Here is a 23,320-nt window from a genome sequence, read left to right on the forward strand (position 1 = left end):
TATAATTGCCCATAATTAAGGGGGCATATAACACACGAGTGCTTATTATACACGAATAAATAAGTCTTGTGTAAACTGATCAATCGGAAGGGATGCTAATTGGTATTGTTCACTTGCCAATATATTAGCAAATATCACCATGGGCGCTTGTCATGGAAATTGTAAAAAACAGAAGAGTTTGGAACCTAAGTCCATCTTGTTGCCATGGAAATGTAAAAAATAAAAATTTAACAAAATTCTAAATTACAAAAGGCACCAGTTCAGCATGTACTTGACAGACCTGCAAAGTTTCATGAAAAAATATTGAACGGTTTCTGAGTTATGCTCCGGAAACGAAATGTGATGGACGGACGGACGGATGGAGCCTGTTGCTATATCCCCCGCCAACTTTGTTGGGCGGGGAATAAAAAAACACTGTACCCACTTCACCAAGCTAAGGCTGTGTGAACCCAGCCTAAAAGTGAACTGTGTAGAAGAACAAGACCACCTACACCTTTGGATGAACATCTCTGTGACCACAACTCAGTCCTTGCAGATGAAGAACTCTATCTGATGTCTTGTAGTAAATATTCAGATATAGTGAGTGAGTGAGTTGGGTTAAATGCCGCTTTTAACAGTATTCCAGTTATATCACGGCGTGTCAGCTTAATGTGGGAGGAGAGCCCGAAGTGATGCAGGTCTTAGACGATTACCACTTCGGTGAAACCCACGAGCACGGGTATGGTGCTGACAAACCTAGAAACATAATTGGGACGAACAAGGATTTGAACCCACAATCATAGGTTTCTGGTGTGCCCAAGGGAAGCAACTCTGCACAGTGAATCATGGCACCTTAGATGACTGGGCCACCCGTTCCCCTTATTCAGATATAAGACATGCCCTGTTTAATTCTCTTTTCTTAAAAAATAAATATTTTGAAAGCCTTAACATCACAGAAATATTTAGTCTACTTTTTTTCAAATAATGAACCAGGTAACATAGAAATAATCTGCTATCATGTATACAACTTCAAATAAATCTGAAATACATACGATAGATAACCCAAGGTCATAACATAATATTTTGTATTGGTACTTTGTGTTGTTATCCTGACTTATTATGTATCTGTTTATTTAGTTTATAGAATATTGTTTCTGTTTCTACATGGAACATTTACGCAAAAATGTTGCATCTTGTCTCTAAGCCATTTGGTGAACAGATCGGCGGCCTCCACTACAACACATTCTGGAAGGTGCACAACTGTGCTAGATGGCTCCTGGAGATGTGCACCAGCCCACAATGCACCAGGGTGCTCAGACAGTGATGAGGATGGGGATGTGTCCTGATGATGAATGAACAACAACAGCTACCCATCTTTCTTGTTCTGTATAACTAGAGGCGATCGAGGACAAATGCACCGAGATAACAACGTTCAATATTTATGGGAGAAAAACTATCTACTTAAATGTGAAGACACATTTGCCATGTGTCCTGGGTAGGCATGTTACCTTAAAGTGGCACTGAGCTCTGAAAAATCACCAGGACTGGTTGTTGCCTTTGTTATTGTTTTTTCCAGTGGATACCTGGATGATATCCCAGAAATTTGACCAGTTCATGACCTATGGTGCGCCAACCCTTAGCGCATTTGTAACTATGGTGTGCCAACCCTTAGCGCATTTGTAACTTTTTTTTAAAAGTATAATGGTGTATTGTCACATTGCTCAGCAAAATGAAATACAGTTTTTTCTTGGAAATAATAAGGAAATGTAGGTATCTTTGGGGGTAGCATCGTTAATGGTGACAAAGTTTTGAATAGTCATATACAGACATAATAAAATATGCAAGTTACCTTGTTCGAGGAATGTATTTGTAAATATCCACATAAAGGAACGATATCCCATACAGCTGAAGCTGTACAAAGAAACTTTTGCGATGTCACATGTCTGTGTAACAATCTAATACTTTAAAGTGTATAGCATTTCTGGATATTATAACTCGTGTTCGTTTCTCAACTGATCACTTAGTTTGTTTCAGGTGTTTCACATAGGTGTCAAGTCTCATTGGTCAGCTGAGATAGCACACAGGACAACTATTTTCATGATGTCCATGGTTCCAACAAAATCCATTGATAGATGACAATGAACAATCAATCAATGTGGTATCAGTTAATCCTTTAAACAAGGTACGTTGTTTTAACATTGGCACTTCATGCCCAGATATGGGTGTATTCGTTCTGTTTTAGTAAACCCACATATATCAACATTTTCTTTTGACAAATAACTGTGAAAAATGACAGTGAATAATCACTCAACATATCTGCGACTCAACTGATCATTCTCTCTTGCTGCGCTGTCACCATCTTCCCGAGGCAAGAGAGTTAACTGACTATAAACGTCCAGTTTCCACCCTTGCCAAACTAGGCTGGTATTATGGAGTTACATGTTGGCTGGACTGACGAGTCTATGCATAGTCCAATCAAAATCATGCAACAATATCAAAATCCGGTTCGTAAACTGTCATGCACATTTCGGTTGATCGCAGGATTTGCAAAGCATGTGCACCGCCAACTCATTGTCAACAGATATTTTCCAAATCTTTTCATGTTTTTAAATAAGGTGCTCATGTGATTTGATGCATTTTGCAATTTAAGACTCATTTTATCACAACATAGACCTTGATTATCGATCAGATCGTCTTGACTGGGAGCCACTGTTCGTTTGAAGCAAAAGCAAGTGATACAAGAGGTGGAATCTGATTGGTCTAAAGGAGTCTCAGGCTTAGAAGGGACATAACTCGTAACAACCACTGGTGGCGCTACGATAGAGCCAAGGAATTCCAGCCTAGTTCGGCAAGGGTGGAAACTGGACTTTTAAAATCAGTTAACTCTCTTGCATCGGGAAGATGGGCTTTCTTGCACATATTACATAACATACATTTCACCCCACTTCAGACCCAGACTTCAGACAGAATAATTACCCATGACACAAGAAATGACAAATGGAAACCTTTGTCAGGTAATTACCACTACCACTAATTATACCTGAAACAAATTTATTAACTTAGCATCAAGTGAATGACGACAAATACACGTGAAGGGTTATACCAGGAAATATGGATGACAACGAGGGAGTAGTAATCGTATTATCCACGCAATACAAAATCTCTGCAGGGATACTTATATTTTATGAGACTATAACAGTCTGGGATACTTATATTTTATGAGACTATAACAGTCTGGGGTACTTCCAAACAACAAGATCCAACAAGCTCCCATTGTTCATTTTGTCTGATTGTAATGGTTAAAGAAATTCATCAACATGCGCCCTTTGAAATATTGAAATCTTCATAGATCACAGGTAAGCACTCTGTTCAGAAATGCGCATATATATTACCTCAAAGTTGATTTATGCTGTCTTTACAGACCGTAGCCCAATCTCTTGTCATGCTTAGTTGTGTGAGTGAGTGTGTTTGGTTAACGCCGCTTTTAACAGTATTACAGTTATATCACGGCGTGTCAGCTTAAAGGGGCACTGATCTAACGCAATTCCCCGGGACTGGTTGTTGCCTTTGTTATTGTTTTTTCCCCGTGAGTACCCGGATGTATAGCAGAAATCAAGACTAGTTCGCGACCTCTGCTGCGCCATTCGTAAGCGCATTAGTCACTTTTATGGGTAGTAATAAGGGCGTATGGTCACATTGATCAACAAAATGAAATACAGTTTTCGAGATAATAAGGAAATGTAGGTATCTTTGTGGGTAGCATCGGTAATGGTGACGAGGTCACTTGCTTGGTAATTTTGCGATTTTCGTTTATACTATTTCGACTTGCAACACAAAGTAAATATTTCACCTGAGCATTGCTTTTTTTTATAGTGTGTATATTTTTGTTACTGTCAAAATGTGTAACAAATTTATTAAACGGCTAAATATTTTACCAAGTAACTGAAAAACATTTCCATCTGTATGATTATGATGATGAATTCCAAACATTTCGATGTTTAATGTCATCACCAAGAGACTGAAAATGTTACGCTGAAAAGTACATTTCTATGTTGTTTGGCTTCTAATCCTACATAATAATCTGTTGTGATGTGTGTAGGGCCTTTTGATCGTCTTAATCAATCTGGACTGAAGTTTTAGTCAAAATGACTGAAATATTTACACATTTTATAAACGGCCTGAGAGAATCACATTTTACAAATTGACGGTAATTTATACACGCTTACAAAAGAAAAGACCTGTGAAAACAACGTCTATCGCGCATTGAAGAATTTCCCAACCAAGACGTAGAGAAACAAGAACGAATCGGTTCAAATGAAGGAAAACAAAATGCAAATATCATAATTACAACCTACCAAATTTATGTGTATAAATTTTAGGCAGCTTCCTTGTTCAAGAAATGTTTCCGTGAATATCCACACAAAGGAACAATATCCCACTCGTCTGCAGCTGTACAAAGAAACTTATTTGATGTCACATGTTTCTGTAACAATCAAATATTTTAAAATATATATATCGTTTCAGGATATTATAACCCGTGTTCGTTTCTCAACTGATCACTTGGATTGTTTCAGGTGTTTCTGAAAGCCCACTTGACAACTATTTTCATAACATCCACGGTTCCTAAATAATCCATTGAGTGATTGATAACAATGATCAATCAATCAACGTATTATCAGTAAACCCTTTGAACAAAGTATGTTGTTTTTACATCGGCACTTCACGTTATGATTTGAGTGTATTCCCTTAATTATTTGTTTTAGTAAACCTAGACATGTAAACACTCACTTTTGACATGTGCAATGTGCAAGATAACAGTGATTATTCAATCAGCGTATTTTCTGTTAATCCTTTGATGACTAGGAACGATCTGTTGATTTACCAAAAAAAGTAAATCAACTGATCATTCATCTCTTGCTGGTCTGTCACGTGCATATTACATAACACACATTTCACCTCACTTCAAACTTGGATTTAGATTGAATAATTACCCCAACACAATAAATGCCAAATGGGAACCTTTGTCAGGTAATCTGAGTGGTGCTACCACTAATTGTACCTGTAATAAATTCATTAACTGAGCATCAAGTGAATGACGACAAATACACAAGTGTAGGGATATACCAGAAAACGTGGATGACAACAAGGGAGTAGTAATCATATTACCGACGCAATCCCAAATCCGAAAATGCTTTCACTGCATGGATACTTTTTTTAGTATTAAACAATAACCATCCTGGGTATTTCCAAATGACGACATCCGACGAGCTCCGCCGTTCTTTTTGTCTGTTTGTTTAGGCTGAAGAAATTAATTAACATGCGCCCTTTGTCGAAATCTTTATAGATCACAGTTACCCAATCAGTGTTTATGCAAAAATGCGTAAAACAAATATTGCCTCCAGCCTCAGAGTTTATTTAGCAGTCCTTGCAGACGGCAGCCCAGTCTCTGGTCACACTCAGTTGCGTTGCGTATCATCCGGGTACTCACGGGGGAAAAAACAATAACAACGGCCACAACCAGTCCGGGGAATTAGTTAGATCAGTGCCCCTTTAATGTGGGAGGAAAGCCCGAAGTGATGGAGGTCTCAGGTGTTTACCACTCGGTGAAACCCACGAGCACGGGTATGGTGCTGACAAACCTAGAAACATAATCAAGGGGAACAGGGATTCAAACCCGTAATCATAGGTTTCTGGCAGGCCCAAGGGACGCAACTCTGGACAGCGAATGGCAGCACCTTAGACAACTGGGCCACCCGTGCCCTCTGTTCAGTTGTGTAAGCAAGCACATCGACTCACGGCACCTAATGAGCCTTAGTGGCCAGTGTCAGAGAGCCAGATAGAAGCCAGAGATTAGTGCTCCTTTATAAAAATGGTCTGCGTATTGTGTAATCTGCGGCATCTCTGAGGACGTCGCTGTCATTGTCTGTTGTTAACATCATATTGCTTTTTTATTGCTTTCTTTTTTTGGTAGAGGCGATAGGGGTAGGGGAGTAAGTGTAGACAATGTCACTGTACAATGCTGCCATTAACCTGAGTGAATCTATATAGCATGTCTGTGTGCACAACAGTTGTTCACAGCGTCTATCAAATATAGAGTCCTCAACCCCTCCTCCCAACCAATAACCTCCCTCTACCCACAACCTCCCCTCACAACCATTAACCTCCCTCTACCCACAACCTCCCCTCCCAACAATCACCCTCCCTCTATCCACAACCCCTCCTACCAACCATTAACCTCCCTCTACCCACAACCTCCCCTCACAACAATCATCCTCCCTCTACCCACAACCTTCCCTGCCAACCATTAACCTCCCTCTACCCACAACCCCTCCTCCCAACAATCACCCTCCCTCTATCCACAACCCCTCCTCCCAACCAATAACCTCCCTCTACCCACAACCTCCCCTCACAACCATTAACCTCCCTCTACCCACAACCTCCCCTCCCAACAATCATCCTCCCTCTACCCACAACCTTCCCTGCCAACAATCACCCTCCCTCTACCCACAACCTCCCCTACCAACAATCACCCTCCCTCTACCCACAACCTCCCCTACCAACAATCACCCTCCCTCTACCCACAACCTCCCCTCCCAACAATCACCCTCCCTCTACCCACAACCTCCCCTACCAACAATCACCCTCCCTCTACCCACAACCCCTCCTCCCAACCATTAACCTCCCTCTACCCACAACCTCCCCTCACAACAATCACCCTCCCTCTACCCACAACCTCCCCTCACAACAATCACCCTCCCTCTACCCACAACCCCTCCTCCCAACCATTAACCTCCCTCTACCCACAACCTCCCCTCCCAACAATCACCCTCCCTCTACCCACAACCTCCCCTCACAACAATCACCCTCCCTCTACCCACAACCTCTCCTCCCAACAATCACCCTCCCTCTACCCACAACCTCCCCTACCAACCATTAACCTCCCTCTACCCACAACCTCACCTCCCAACCATCACCCTCCCTCTACCCACAACCTCCCCTTCCAACCATTAACCTCCCTCTACCCACAACCTCCCCTCCCAACAATCACCCTCCCTCTACCCACAACCTCTCCTCCCAACAATCACCCTCCCTCTACCCACAACCTCCCCTTCCAACCATTAACCTCCCTCTACCCACAACCTCTCCTCCCAACAATCACCCTCCCTCTACCCACAACCTCCCCTCCCAACCATTAACCTCCCTCTACCCACAACCTCCCCTCCCAACAATCACCCTCCCTCTACCCACGACCTTCCCTGCCAACCATTAACCTCCCTCTACCCACAACCCCTACCCCTTTTCAACCCCCACCCTCATGCAACACCAGCACTCCACCATCACCCTTCCTCCCCTCCAGTCCACCTGCCTTCCACAATCACACCCACCCTCACCCACCCTAAGTCCAGCTAAAGACCAAACCTCATGAAAATCATCAAAGAAGACAAAACACAGCAACTGACCAAATACAATAATCCAACCACAAAAATCACTAATAAAACCTATCATCTCATATAAAAAAACAATCTACGACGGAAAGTGTCAATGACAGTCTAAACAAGTCCTTGAGTCATACATCACCTCCAGTTAAAGTCTACCCCAATATCACATGTCACAGTCATACAACGTAAGTTACAGAAACACACACTCAGAACACAGACAGATTTACCACATCAATAAACATAGAGACGTCCATACCACCTACCTTGCAGTGATGGGTACAGGGGAGACTGGTCCTGTCTGCCAGCTAGCCTGGGTCCGGGTCACTGACTCTGTCGTATTAACTAAGCATGCATCCATGTCCAGGTATTGTGTGGTCTCACTGACCCGTCTAAAGAAACGAGTACAATAACACTACATCCTACTGCTGCCCCGTGGCCATGAGAAAGTCAAACCTGTTTTATGTTCAGTCAGCAATATTCCCACAAATGCAGGTCGTTCAAACTAGTGGTTGATAGCATGAGCAGCGATTTATGTGATCAGGTCAATGATGCACACTAAGTCGAGTCCCCACTGATTGAGTTTTGTGTTTACTTGGTTGATTGGTTGGTTTGTTGTTTAACGCCGCACTCAGCAATATTCCAGCTATATGACGGCGGTCTGTAAATAATCGAGTCTGGATTAGATAATCCAGTGATTGATATCATGAGCATCGATTCACACAATTGGGATCGATGACATGCGTCAACCAAGTCAGCGAGCCTGACCACCCGATCCCGTTAGTCGCCTCTTACAACAAGCATAGTCGCCTTTTGCGGCATTAAACTGAGTTGTTTTTGCTGCCTTGAAGGAGATGTACAGTGAAGATACGGAATTAAATCATATATAAGCCTATCAAAACAAGTATCTTGAAGAAAAATATTTTCTACAGTCAACGAAAGTAGGAAAAATTTAAAAAAACCTATTCATAATCCAGGAACTACCAAGAGTAAATGGGCAGAGATGTCATCATGTGACATGACGTCATACTGGAGAGCTGACTTGCAGACAATCACTGTTTCTGTATAGTGTTTTGTAGATTACTAGCCTTCGCCATGGCATCACGTGCACGTGACAATGACACCGATGAAAACTTTCCGCTCTATGACCTTTCACATTAGGGCTGGGACAAGTCCAGATTTACTACCTGGGTACCCACTCTGGTATTACCCGACCCTACCCGGGTACCCGCTACAGGTCTCAAGAGTTTGGTACAAAATGTCCGATTGGAAATAGTTTGAGCGTAGCCCTGGTGAAATGTATTTCAATATATGTATAAAACGATCTGGTCATGCATACATTGAAGTTGACTGAAGTGTTATTTGTATTCAAACCTATAAAGGTCAGAAGCAATGGCGCTAAGTCAGAAAGAAATGCGAACATTAGTGACTTGTAGTGTAACCATAGAGTTCTAGATATTTTCAAACATTAAACAATATATCACATGACTAACCATGGGTCCGGGTAGGCCAACTCAGGATCCACCCGACCTTAGTACCCGAGTAACCCGTCCCAGCCCTATTCCATTTCAATTTGAGCCTTTGATTGGTCGAAATAAGCCTGAGGGCAGTGAGGTAGATCTATCAAACAAAATCAGATATTGTGCATTATCCTAACCTTTCTGAATAAAATACTGTAAAACGTGAAATTAATGCGTCTCCAAAAGAATGCGACCACTGGCCCCTAGCCAAAAATGCGACTCGATATGAATGCGACACCCCCTCCTCTCAAGCATCAGTGGATTTATATCTAAACAAAATGTCCTCTGTCCGGTATACAGGAGAATCCTCACCTTAATCCAACCTTACATTAATCCAAACACACACCAAATAGCACCGCTTATTAGCTCTGAGTAGAGTACTTCAGCTAATACAATAGGCTCGTGTCGGCCTTTGATGCAGTCGCCTTGTTGGGTGGCGTCTGTCTGGACTTGCAAGTGTGATCAGTGATGACATGAGTCAGTAGAACGCTTGTCTTGACTCCAGCAGTGACAATTCACACGATGTAATTAATGTTTGAATGACATTGTTTATATACTTGTAACAAGTGCTGCTCAAAAAACAGTGATGTGGAATACATAGTTGTTTGTTTTCAGCATATGTCTAAGTTGGTATTTCTGCTATCCAAAATGTCTTATTGTTGATATAAATGTGATGTTTAATAATGCGAGCAAAGACCACTCGCTTTTTTCGCATTTAATACACGCTCGCGTTAATATCAAGATTTACAGTATACACAGAACAATTTAACAACAAATAGATGAAATAAAACTGACAGTATTACAGACAAAACTACCTGTCACATAATTTCTCTAAACATGTACACCACATTAACACTTGTCTAACCTAAAACAGCTTTTTGTCCTACAATAACTTATCCTAGATTTAGACACAGAATAAGAATAATCATCACGTAGTGGATCCAGATGCGGGATGCAGAGGGTTAAACACATCCCTCCTTTTGAAATCTGCATCAAGTAAAAACTACCCCCTCCCCAACAACCGAGGGTAATAACAGTTCATTTGAAAAACTTGGATCCACCATAGATCACTTATGATCGATAATAAACATATATCCAATCAAACTGACAAACAAACACTTTTTTTCACGTTGACATTTATCGTTTAATTATTCCCAAGGCAAATACATGTACATGATTTGTTTGACTTTTTTAAATCAATGGCTAACACATCTTCATTTATATCAGTAATCCTGGAGGGGGTTTTATTAAAAAAGGTAAATATATTGTATGAGGTGGTGAGTATTAACCTATTAAATTAAACTTTTAAATGAGAACTCATGTAATTTCAGGGCTTACAGACACTGTGCATGCAGAAGATTATCAACTTCAAGTCTTGTTTAAAAAGGGGTGGTCCAGTCGTCTAAGGCGCCACGATTCGCTGTGCAGAGTTGCATCCCTTGGGCACGCCAGAAACCTATGATTGTGGGTTCGAATCCCAGTTCGCCCCGATTATGTTTCTAGGTTTGTCAGCACCATACCAATGCTCATGGGTTTCACCAAAGTGGTAAACCTCTGAGACCTGCATCACTTTGGGCTTTCCTCCCACTTTAAGCTGACATGCCGTGATATAACTGGAATACTGCTAAAAGCGGCGTTAAACCCAACTCACTCACTCTTGTTTACAAAAGACATCCCAAAAATGTAGTAAAGTTCATCCTGCAGCATATTTTTTGAATGAAATTAGAGAATCCTTTCCTCAACACATACAACCCGTGAAGATCCATGGTAGAATAGGTCTTCAGCAACCCATGCTTGCCGTAAAAGGCAACTATGCTTGTCGTAAGAGGCAATTAACGGGATCAGGTGGTCCGACTCACTGACTTGGTTGATGCATGTCATCGTATCCCAATTGCGTGGATCAATGCTCATGACGTCAGCCATTGGATTGTCTGGTCCAGACTCAATTATTTACAGACCGCCATCATATAGCTGGAATATGGCTGAATGCGACGTTAAACAACAAAACAAACAAAAAATCCTGAACACAAACAAGGGTTTCAAGTTTTTGCAGACAATGGACAGAATATGTGAAGTATATACACAAATATGTGCCAAATATATCCCCACAGCATGTAATCTGACCAATTTGCATGGTCTTTAGAAATTTTTGTACGATGGTAGTCAGGCATGAATTATTTTAAGCGATGAATCGAAATTACTTTCTTAACCAAGCAATTTTTGTTTTTCTGGATCTCTCTCAAAGACAGATGCCTCAAAACGCAAGGAACACAAAACGACATGTACATTTTCACTTCTTTTCTCAAAGCTGACATCACTGTATCCAGAGACCATATAGGGTATATGGTTTCTACTGTATCCAAACTTTCCTCCTAGCTAAATCTGCCTTTTCAGTTAGAAATTTAAAGAAATGACACTTGGTACTTTCGTTTGATCAACTAGCACATTCCCACACTGGGTATTCAAAGGACGTTGACCTGTTGGCAAAAATTAGTCCCACGAAGTCCCAGTGCTGTATCCTTTGATGCTTAATCCTCATAACTGTTGTTGTCTTGATGGATTAAAACCCGAGGGGCCATTAATGAGTAATGTCAGTGGTTAATAGTTATTTTACTCCAAAAACATATATACGTCTTTCGTTACTCTTATTAGGTAGTGTCAAATTGTTACATAGACCGTCGGGATTCCTAATGCGCCTTAATTATAACTGGCACTACAAAACCCACTAACACTCTTACAACAACAACAACAACAACTACACAACAAACTAATAATCAACAACAATGACAACCACAAAACCTACCACTACAACTACAACTACAAAAACTGTTACCAGTTAATGTTAACTACAACTACTACTGCTACAACTACCAAGTGCACTACTGTATACAGAGAGTCAACTGGTCACTTCAAGGTTTTAAACAATAGCACGATAAAGGACAGCCAGTATTCATTATATCGAGGTTTCTGGACATATTCAAATATAACTCTAAAGGAAAAAAACGTGCTGACATTTCGATCCCACACAAGTATCAGTTGGTTGGTTGTTTAACGCCACACTCAGCAATATTCCAGCTATATGACGGCGGTCTGTAAATAATCAAGTCTGGACCAGACAATCAAGAGATTGATATCATGAGCATAGATCCACGCAATTGGGATTGATGACATGCATCAACCAAGTCAGCGAGCCTGACCACCCGATCCCGTTAGTGGCCTCTTACGACAAGCATAGTTGCCTTTTACGGCAAGCATGGCTTGCTGAAGACCTATTCTGCCTCGGAATCTTCACGGGTCACACAAGTATCAGTGTCCACAGACGCAGACATGCAGTAACACAACTTGTAGCAGGATCACGAGGGGTACATGGGGTTTTATGTGTCCTCACTCTCTTACCCAGAGTTCCATGTGACCAGCATAGTACCTCTGACAGGTCAGCGCCATGTGACGATTCGTCACATCTTACACAGTCCATTCAAGATATTGCATACGTTTTTGATAAGTTTTTTGACAGGTCTACACATTTAGATAAAGCGCCCCTAAATAATTGCATTGGGCTAATCTGTACTGATTTAAAAATCGACGCGTTTGTTTACAAACAAGAGAAAAGTCTGTTCACGTGATATGCGAATTAGCCTGTGGCAGTGGTGTTATGCTGCGTCACCACTGCGCCTGAGTGTAGTGTGTTCCACGTTAAGCTTTATACCACGATCCAGAGGCCAATCAGATGTCATCATTCTGACATGGAGGTAACATAAGGTCTGTTGTCATTGGAGGCATACAACGATGGTATTTGCATTGGTTGGTGTTGTCACAACACCTATACAGTGATCGTTCGAAAACAAATAATCGACAGACTGAAATACAAAAGTCAAGTTTTCACTTCCAGCCGCTATTATGAACCTTTTGCATTGTATAAGCATGTTTATAGCTGTAAACATGCAACACTTCAAAGAAAATAATTCTCAAGAACTCTTATATTCTCTCCTTTGTCAACCCAAATAATGGCGGTGTCATCACCGGGCGTGGGATGGGAAATGACGGAAAAAGAAATCAGTCTGGAATACCTTATGCGTTAAAAAGGTGGTGGTTTAATGATTGCAATACAACTTATATTTCATAGTGATGTTTTATCTATTACACTTGAAATGGTTCATCCTGTGTGAATAGCTGCTCAATTTTATTGTATGCCTTAAAACTTCCTAACAGTAAGGACCCGTGAAGATTCCGGGGTAGAATAGGTCTTCAGCAACCCATACTTGCCGTAAAAGGCGACTATGCTTGTCGTAAAAAGCGACTAATGGGATCGGGTGGTCAGGTTCGCTGACTTGGTTGATGCATGTCATCGATCCCAATTGTGTGGATCGATGCTCATGATGTCAATCACTGGATTGTCTGGTCCAGACTCGATTATTTTACAGACCGCCGTCATATAGCTGGAATATGGCTGAGTGCTGCGTTAAACAACCACAAAAAAACAACAACAACCTAAGAGTAAGAACGCACATCGAAATACCCAAACTTCATCTACCTTCACTGAGAAAACCTCCCCATTATGGACTGTGGAAACATATACACCTAGTCAATGTGGAATGAGTAATTGTATATGGATATTGCAATAAAAGATGAAAATAAAACATGAAGAACACCAACGTATACGCCCTTGTTGGCCATGTTATAACACATCTAATTTGGTGAACCCTGAATTATTTACTTTTTGCTTTGGAGACGACCTTGTAGCAGATTTTGTCGGTCAAACAATATAAGTTTTTTTTAATGTATACTGACATGGCAGCCTTCGACGTACGTGTTATTCATACGAAGCTTTGAAAATGGAGGTATTTCCTCATGTTAGTGAGTGGACAGCCACTATCATCGGGAAATGGGTGATGACAGATATTATTTGTAATTCTTTTTAAAATAACGTTCCAACAACGTAAACAAATGAAAATAAAAAAGAAATGGGTAAGTGGATTTTATGAATTCTTATGAATTTCTTATAAAATCATTAAATTTGCGCTTCATTGGTCCTTAATCTGAACGTTATGAATGTTTTAGCTTACATTATTTTTATTTAAAACGAACCTTTTTTAGTTGTTAATGAATTATTTAAATAATGTAATACACATAACTTTCATATTTATTATAAACAATAGGATTAATTAGACCTTTCAAATAGTGTATGGCCAAACATGTCGTAACAAAGACGTTAATTTCAGCAGATAATTTCCTTGATAAATGTTGGTTTCATTTATCACACAAGAGTCTCTGGGAACTTGGTGCCACAGCAGTAATCTTCTGGTTGGCTGGTGTTGAAAAAGTTAAACGTTGCCCATGCTGCCAAAATAGCAGCGTCTTTCATGCATTTCCACCCATGACATGAATATTGTTATGTTGCCATTTGTGCACAAGCTGAGTGCCAGGGATATAATAAAATGTTCTTGAAAAATTGAGTTATCTTACTTTTGTTACACCAGGATATTTTTTTTTCATACCTACCTAACTTTTTAGGACAAAATTCAAGTAAAAAAAATGTGAGAGGCTTTTTTTTCTTTTCTTTTTTTAAATGGCCTGCCTCACTTTTGAAATGGATTGAAATCCGTAAACCAAGAAATAAAAAACGTGTCGCCTAATAGGCAAGTCTAGATAATCGGTCAGTATGAGGATGCAAGTCTTTTATAGGACAACTTATTATTATATATATCATCTAGAAATTATTATTTAAAAGATTGATTGTTGCCTTAGAGACTTGTGAAAGTCTATATCTCTTGTCAACTAGCCACTTTGGTATGGAAAACAAGGAAAAACTCACAATACACTTTATACACTATAAACACTATATGCATGTCCTTATGTCACAGAGTCAGTATCATGTAGTCAATCACCAACAGACAATATGTACTTACACAGAATTCTATATAATTATAGATAGCAGGGGAAAATTTAACAAGTATAAAATATGTATCATGTTTGCTGTTCAGTGGGTTTTTTATATGAATGATAAATTGTGCCAAGGTATTCAGCATGAAAACAGTAATATTAATTACCACTGATGAAAGCAAACTCCTATTTCTACACAATATATGTTGGTTGTACAGTTCATGTTCTCTGGGAATAATCATACATAAATAATTATATAAATATATGCAAGTAAGCATTTTTATGAACAGTTACTGGAAATATACAGCAAAACTACAATGAACATTCTTCAAAGAAAAAGTACTACCTCTACAATAAAATAAAATTGTTTGTCCACTGTTCACGGTCTTTAATTAAGATAATCTGGATTAAGTAAGACACCGACATGACTGATTTCACACTAAATTCACACAACGTCCTAATTGGGAATAAGGGAAAATTCAGTTGGTCACTGCAGTCCTGAGAATACCCTCCCTACCTGTTACACATACCCCATGTGAAAATGTACATTCTTTGACTATTTAACACTGGGCCACACAGCCCGACCATTAACTACTCCATTTTTGATAGCGATATTTTTTATCTTTCCACAATACACAAAAGTGATTTTCATAATATTTCAAATGTATGTTAAATTAGAATGACATGTCATCCTTATCAAAAAAGGAGTAGTATACAAGGAATAATAGACAACAAATATTCTCCACCTACCTGTGTAGAATGTGGGTGTGTTGCAGTCGCTAGAGATGTCGCTGAAGTTTATTCTACACAAGTAACACGTTTTGTGAACCAGACCTACTGCACAACAACTTGTTTACACTTCCCATATCCCCGAGTCTTCCACTGTTATGATAATATCATGTTCTCACACTCTATGACGTCGAATCTATTCACTAGATTCATCCCACACAATGCGCCTAACCATTGTAGCTGTCATTTTTTCCCTCCAGGCCCTGTCTGGTCATTCTGTGGGATTAGTTGTTACGCAACATGTATGGTCTACCATACACTCTTGGGTCTATTCATCAGACTTCTCGTCAGGCATGTATTGCGCAATGATATAGGGTGCGACCCAATCATCTAAGGCTCCACCCAATGATCAAAGGCGCCATCCAATGATCTAAGGCACCACCCAATGATCTAAGGCACCACCACCAAATGATCTAAAGCACTACCCAATGATCTAAGGCGCCATCCAATGATCTAAGGCACTACTTAATGATTTAAGGCACCACTCAATGATCTAAGGCACCATCCAATGATTTTAGGTGCCACCCAATTATCGAAGGTGCCATCCAATGATCTAAGGCACCACCCAATGATCTAAGGCACCACCCAATGATCAAAGGCACCACCCAATTATCTAAGGCACCACCCAATTATCTAAGGAGCCATCCAATGATCTAAGGCATCACTCAATTATCGAAGGCACCGTCCAATGATCGAAGGCACCACCCAATGATCTAAGGTACCACCCATCAATCAAAGGCACCACCCAATGATCTAAGGCACCACCCAATGATCGAAGGCACCACCCAATGATCTAAGGCACCACTCAATGATCTAAGGCGCCACACTTTACTGTGCGTTTCATCCTCAGGCTAAAACTCTTGATGACCAAGGGCTCACATCCCAGATTCACCCAGATTATATTTCTAGATCTGTCAGCACCATACGCGTGCTTGTGCGTTTCACCAAGGAGATATACATCTAAGACCTGCATCTCTACAGGCTTAATTTCCACCCTCATCAAGCTGAAATTCAGTAAAAGCCGCATAAAAACAAACTCATCCACTCATCAGGCATGTTAATTAACATCCCCATGAAGCCGGAGGCATGAGGTATAAAACCTAACACAGCACACATAAAACCCCATCTACCTCGAGTGATCCTGCTACAACAAATTTATTTTACCGACATGTTTTAATATGACATTGTTTAAGAATTCAATCAAATACAAAATTGATAGGTTAACTTGTGCTATGTCTGGCGACTTTCATGGACTCAGAAACCATGCTGCCTTATGCTTTGGAAGGTGGATAAGAGATTTATTCTACCTCTCAGAAATCCACATGCAGCCTGTCCTGCTCGTGGCAGGGTATAAGGGATTTATTCTCTCGCTGAGAAATTTATTTCCCTCCAAGGCGGGTTACACAGTATTTTATCAAGATCACATGGACCAATGAGATCTCATCATTCTGACGTGGAGGTATGATAAAAGAAATTGACCTCATCTTGACTTCATGATAAAGGAAGGCAATACTGTTGAAAACATCCAACAAAACTGTCAGTGATCTGACCCTGCATCATCTGAACCATCTGAACCAATGTGAAGTTATGCTATTTCTCACAACCAGATGCCATTTACCTACAGATTGAATCTGGTAGTTTTAACCCCCTCCCGTACAATCAGCTGCCATAAACCAACTGGTTGAGTGGTTCAAGAGGTGAAACTATATGATATTATCTGCTTCAGGGACTATGGAAAGAGACTACTTATGTTTCACATGTGATCAAGCAAGCAATAAAAACGACGTCTATGGAAAGGCTTCCTTAATGCAGTAGGCAGGTTATAGATCAGTACAACCTGCCAAGTCCTCGTCAGCTTAATGCTGTTCCCCTCCATTGCATGTGCCCCACTCTGTAGAAACCTGCTACATGTGCTTTTTGTTAACCGCCATTCATGAGGAGTTGTCTAGTAATAACATACTGAATCTTTCTAATATCTCTAATCTTTAAAATTTCTAATCTTTTTGTAATATTTCACAAAATGGCCACACAAGTCAAATTAAGTTGTTCTGTGTTTCTAGGCACAAGATAATCAAACACAACAATGTTATTTTGTCACACAAATCTCATTCGTTGTCATGCATGTAAATAATTACTGCTAAAATCATTTTCTTGTGTCAGTATATGTAGTCAGTTTTTACAATATGAGGTAACTGTCTATCTAAGACACTTTATATGTCTATATCTGAGACACTATCACCTCCAGTATAGCCTATCCTGACCAGAAGATACCTGATGTCGCCCTCCCCTCCAGTATAGCCTATCCTGACCAGAAGATACCTGATGACACCATCCCCTCCAGTATAGCCTATCCTGACCAGGAGATACCTGATACCACCATCCCCTCCAGTATAGCCTATCCTGACCAGGTGATACCTGATGCCACCATCCCCTCCAGTATAGCCTATCCTGACCAGGTGATACCTGATGTCACCATCCCCTCCAGTATAGCCTATCCTGACCTGGAGATACCTGATGCCACCCTCCCCTCCAGTATATCCTCTCCTGACCAGGTGATACCTGATGCCACCATCCCCTCCAGTATAGCCTATCCTGACCAGGTGATACCTGATGCCACCATCCCCTCCAGTATAGCCTATCCTGACCTGGAGATACCTGATGCCACCATCCCCTCCAGTGTAGCCTATCCTGACCAGGTGATACCTGATGCCACCATCCCCTCCAGTATAGCCTATCCTGACCAGAAGATACCTGATGTCACCATCCCCTCCAGTATAGCCTATCCTGACCAGAAGATACCTGATGCCACCATCCCCTCCAGTGTAGCCTATCCTGACCAGGTGATACCTGATGCCACCATCCCCTCCAGTATAGCCTATCCTGACCAGAAGATACCTGATGTCACCATCCCCTCCAGTATAGCCTATCCTGACTAGAAGATACCTGATAGCACCATCCCCTCCAGTATAGCCTATCCTGACCAGAAGATACCTGATAGCACCATCCCCTCCAGTATAGCCTATCCTGACTAGAAGATACCTGATAGCACCATCCCCTCCAGTATAGCCTATCCTGACTAGAAGATACCTGATGTCACCATCCCCTCCAGTATAGCCTATCCTGACCAGAAGATACCTGATGTCACCATCCCCTCCAGTATAGCCTATCCTGACCAGAAGATACCTGATGTCTCCATCCCCTCCAGTATAGCCTATCCTGACCAGAAGATACCTGATGTCACCATCCCCTCCAGTATAGCCTATCCTGACTAGAAGATACCTGATAGCACCATCCCCTCCAGTATAGCCTATCCTGACTAGAAGATACCTGATGTCACCATCCCCTCCAGTATAGCCTATCCTGATTAGAAGATACCTGATGTCACAATCCCCTCCAGTATAGCTTATCCTGACCTGGAGATACCTGATGCCACCATCCCCTCCAGTATAGCCTATCCTGACCAGTAGATACCTGATGACACCATCCCCTCCAGTATAGCCTATCCTGACCAGGTGATACCTGATGCCACCATCCCCTCCAGTATAGCCTATCCTGACCAGGTGATACCTGATGCCACCATCCCCTCCAGTGTAGCCTATCCTGACCAGGTGATACCTGATGCCACCATCCCCTCCAGTATAGCCTATCCTAACCAGGTGATACCTGATGCCACCATTCCCTCCAGTATAGCCTATCCTGACCAGGTGATACCTGATGCCACCATCCCCTCCAGTATAGCCTATCCTGACCAGGAAATACCTGATGCCACCATCCCCTCCAGTATAGCCTATCCTGACCAGAAGATACCTGATGACACCATCCCCTCCAGTATAGCCTATCCTGACCAGAAGATACCTGATGACACCATCCCTTCCAGTATAGCCTATCCTGACTAGAAGATACCTGATGACACCATCCCCTCCAGTATAGCCTATCCTGACCAGAAGATACCTGATGACACCATCCCCTCCAGTATAGCCTATCCTGACCAGGCGATACCTGATGACACCATCCCCTCCAGTATAGCCTATCCTGACCAGAAGATACCTGATGACACCATCCCCTCCAGTATAGCCTATCCTGACCAGAAGATACCTGATGACACCATTCCCTCCAGTATAGCCTATCCTGACCAGGTGATACCTGATGCCACCATCCCCTCCAGTATAGCCTATCCTGACCAGGAAATACCTGATGCCACCATCCCCTCCAGTATAGCCTATCCTGACCAGAAGATACCTGATGACACCATCCCCTCCAGTATAGCCTATCCTGACCAGAAGATACCTGATGACACCATCCCTTCCAGTATAGCCTATCCTGACTAGAAGATACCTGATGACACCATCCCCTCCAGTATAGCCTATCCTGACCAGAAGATACCTGATGACACCATCCCCTCCAGTATAGCCTATCCTGACCAGGCGATACCTGATGACACCATCCCCTCCAGTATAGCCTATCCTGACCAGAAGATACCTGATGACACCATCCCCTCCAGTATAGCCTATCCTGACCAGAAGATACCTGATGACACCATTCCCTCCAGTATAGCCTATCCTGACCAGGTGATACCTGATGACACCATCCCCTCCAGTATAGCCTATCCTGACCAGAAGATACCTGATGACACCATCCCCTCCAGTATAGCCTATCCTGACCAGAAGATACCTGATGACACCATCCCCTCCAGTATAGCCTATCCTGACTAGAAGATACCTGATGACACCATCCCCTCCAGTATAGCCTATCCTGACTAGAAGATACCTGATGTCACCCTCCCCTCCAGTATAGCCTATCCTGACCTGGAGATACCTGATGACACCATCCCCTCCAGTATAGCCTATCCTGACCAGGTGATACCTGATGTCACCATCCCCTCCAGTACAGCCTATCCTGACCAGAAGATACCTGATGTCACCATCCCCTCAAGTATAGCCTATCCTGACCAGGAAATACCTGATGACACCATCCCCTCCAGTATAGCCTACTCTGACAAGGAGACACCTGACACCATCCCCTCCAGTATAGCCTATCCTGACCAGTAGATACCTGATGTCACAATCCCCTCCAGCATCCTTGCCTCTGTATCAATCCAGGCAACCAGCCAAGCACATGTGTGTCTTGTTAGCAGGTTTTCATGAAGGATGGCAAGTTGATGTGACATGGTGTTAATGGTATAGTGCACAAAGTATGTTTATCTGATTTATTGATGTGATGTGATGTTCCCAGCCATAAAATATTTTGTTTGTGTAATTGCATCTTTGTATGGTTTTCAGAGCTCCAGATAAGCTGCGTATCTGCGTAAAATATGCATCAGAAATGCAGAAATACGCAGTAAAATAAAATCCAAGCGTATCAAATACGCAATGAACATTACAGATACGCTACAAAAATAAAACTTGTGCGTATCATCAAAATATTGTGAACTAACCCTGCGTATTCGATAAGCAAATCAGCTACTTATTTTGAAATTAAAAACGGGCATTCCGTCAACCTTTCCAAACTCCACGATTACAGTTACATCGTGATCATTTGCCATCACACTTTCTTGTGGAAGTATCGCAGTATTTTTTACTATAAAGCTCTCGAACCCACACAACACCAGTTTGTAGGGACTAGATGTATAGTGTTTTTAAATCTTTAACTTAAATACTCACATGTGTAAAAACTAGTGGGTAACAGAAATTTGAATACCCAGATAGAATTACTGATACCCAATGATTTTAAAATGCATGGGTAAAATACCCACAACACCAAAAAGCTTATCTGGAGCTCTGGTTTTTTATTTGGCTCTCATTCTCTCAAGGGAATTTCTTACTGTCTCCTTCCTAAAGGTACTCTCTCCTTCTCTGAAGGAGCGCTCACACTTTCTCAGGAGTTCTCTCAAGGTACTCTCACTCTCTTAAGGGACCATCTCAAGGTACTCTCAATCTCTCAAGGGACCATCTCAAGGTACTCTCAATCTCTCAAGGTACTCTCACTCTCTCAAGGGACCATCTCAAGGTACTCTCACTCTCTCAAGGTACCACCTCAAGGTGCTCTCAATCCCTCAAGGTACCATCTCAAGGTACTCACACTCTCTCAAGGTACCATCTAAAGGTACTCTCTCTCAAGGGGTCATCTCAAGGTACTCTCTCTCTCTCTCTGTCTCTCAAGGGACCATCTCAAGGTACTCTCAATCTCTCAATGTACTCTCACTCTCTCAAGGTACCATCTCAAGGAAAACTCTCTCACAGAGTACCATCTCAAGGTACTCTCACTCTCTCAAGGGACCATCTCAAGGTACTCTCACTCTCTCAAGTACCATCTCAAGGTACTCTCACTCTCTCAAGGTACCATCTCAAGGTACTCTCTCTCTCTCTCGGGACCTTCTCAAGGTACTCTCACTCTCTCAAGGTACCATCTCAAGGTACTCTCTCTCAAGGGACCATCTCAAGGTATTCTCACTCTCTCAAGGTACTCTCACTCTCTCACAGTACCATCTCAAGGTACTCTCACTCTCTCAAGGGACCATCTCATGGTACTCTCACTTTCTCAAGGTACTCTCACTTGCTCAAGGTACTATCACTCTCTCACAGTACCATCTCAAGGTACTCTCACTCTCTCACAGTACCATCTCAATGTACTCTCACTCTCTCAAGGGACCATCTCAAGGTACTCTCACTCTCTCAAGGTACTCTCACTTGCTCAAGGTACTATCACTCTCTCAAGGTACTCTCACTCTCTCAAGGCACTGTCACTCTCTTAAGGCACTCTCACTCTCTCAAGGCACTCTCACTCTCTCAAGGGACCATCTGATGATACTCTCACTCTCTCAAGGTACCATCACAAGGTACTTTCTCTCTCGGGACCATCTCAAGGTACTATCTCTCTCGGGACCATCTCAAGGTACTCTCTCTCTCTCTCTTTCTCTCTCTCTCTCTCGCTCTCAAGGTTCCTTCTCAAGGTACTCTCTCTCTCTCAAGTGACCATCTCAAGGCACTCTCACTCTCTCAAGGTACTCTCACTCTCTCAAGGGACCATCTCAAGGTACTAAAGGTTCAAATAATTACTTAGACAAAAAATACACTACACAGAATTATGTCCCAAATGATATGAAGGTTGACACTGAGATAAGAAAAAGACACTGTAACTGTGGAAGATTGTATCTCAGAAGGAATTATGACAGATGTGGAATAATTCTGATACATGAGCCAACGAATGTGAGCCTCAGCTAAGGCATACTCGTACATCAGGAAGATGTGTTTCAAGCTTATCTGTCATTAATTTCAAAGAACCCCTTCCTTCCACCTACATCTAAAGATGCTTATCACAAACATCTGCAGTAGCTGTATAGAGGCTGGAGAAAAAAACACCATCTCAAGTGATCAATGTATCAAAGGATGAAAACCATCTGACTGAGACGCCGACCGTTGTTGGAATCAGCTGATAAGTATGTTCAACAAGACTCTTATTCTTTTTTCTTCAGGGCAGCTTCACTTCAAACCAGGTAGGATTTCAACAGACTTGTAGAAGAAAGATAATAGTCGAGGGATATTAACTCAGTTGAAAAGTTTGTGATCTGTGTTATCAGATAACAGGTACAAATCAGTGTAAGAAAACTAGCAGAAGCAGTCCAGATTTACTGACACAAGCCATCAATCAACAGAGATCAAGGCTATTTCATCCCTTCTGCCTACCATAAACTCAAAAGCAACAGCTCCATCTCCTTTA

General features: G+C 41.8%; 1 protein-coding gene across 1 annotated transcript in view; it reads left to right on the plus strand.

Moving 5' to 3' along the window:
• The first annotated feature begins 1,162 nt into the window (after positions 1-1,162).
• The window catches only part of LOC139477341 (cell surface glycoprotein 1-like), a 65,057-nt gene continuing 42,899 nt past the window's right edge, over positions 1,163-23,320 (plus strand). Inside the window, exons 1-8 of the mRNA XM_071259894.1 lie at positions 1,163-1,299; positions 17,850-18,520; positions 19,103-19,432; positions 19,535-19,864; positions 19,967-20,296; positions 20,399-20,648; positions 21,815-21,939; positions 23,076-23,096. Of these exons, the coding sequence (XP_071115995.1) occupies positions 1,163-1,299; positions 17,850-18,520; positions 19,103-19,432; positions 19,535-19,864; positions 19,967-20,296; positions 20,399-20,648; positions 21,815-21,939; positions 23,076-23,096 (2,194 nt within the window). The remainder of the gene's footprint in view (positions 1,300-17,849; positions 18,521-19,102; positions 19,433-19,534; positions 19,865-19,966; positions 20,297-20,398; positions 20,649-21,814; positions 21,940-23,075; positions 23,097-23,320) is intronic.

This window comes from Haliotis cracherodii, unplaced genomic scaffold (assembly GCF_022045235.1).
Source record: "Haliotis cracherodii isolate W230 unplaced genomic scaffold, xgHalCrac1.p SCAF_33, whole genome shotgun sequence".
NCBI lineage: Eukaryota > Metazoa > Mollusca > Gastropoda > Lepetellida > Haliotidae > Haliotis > Haliotis cracherodii.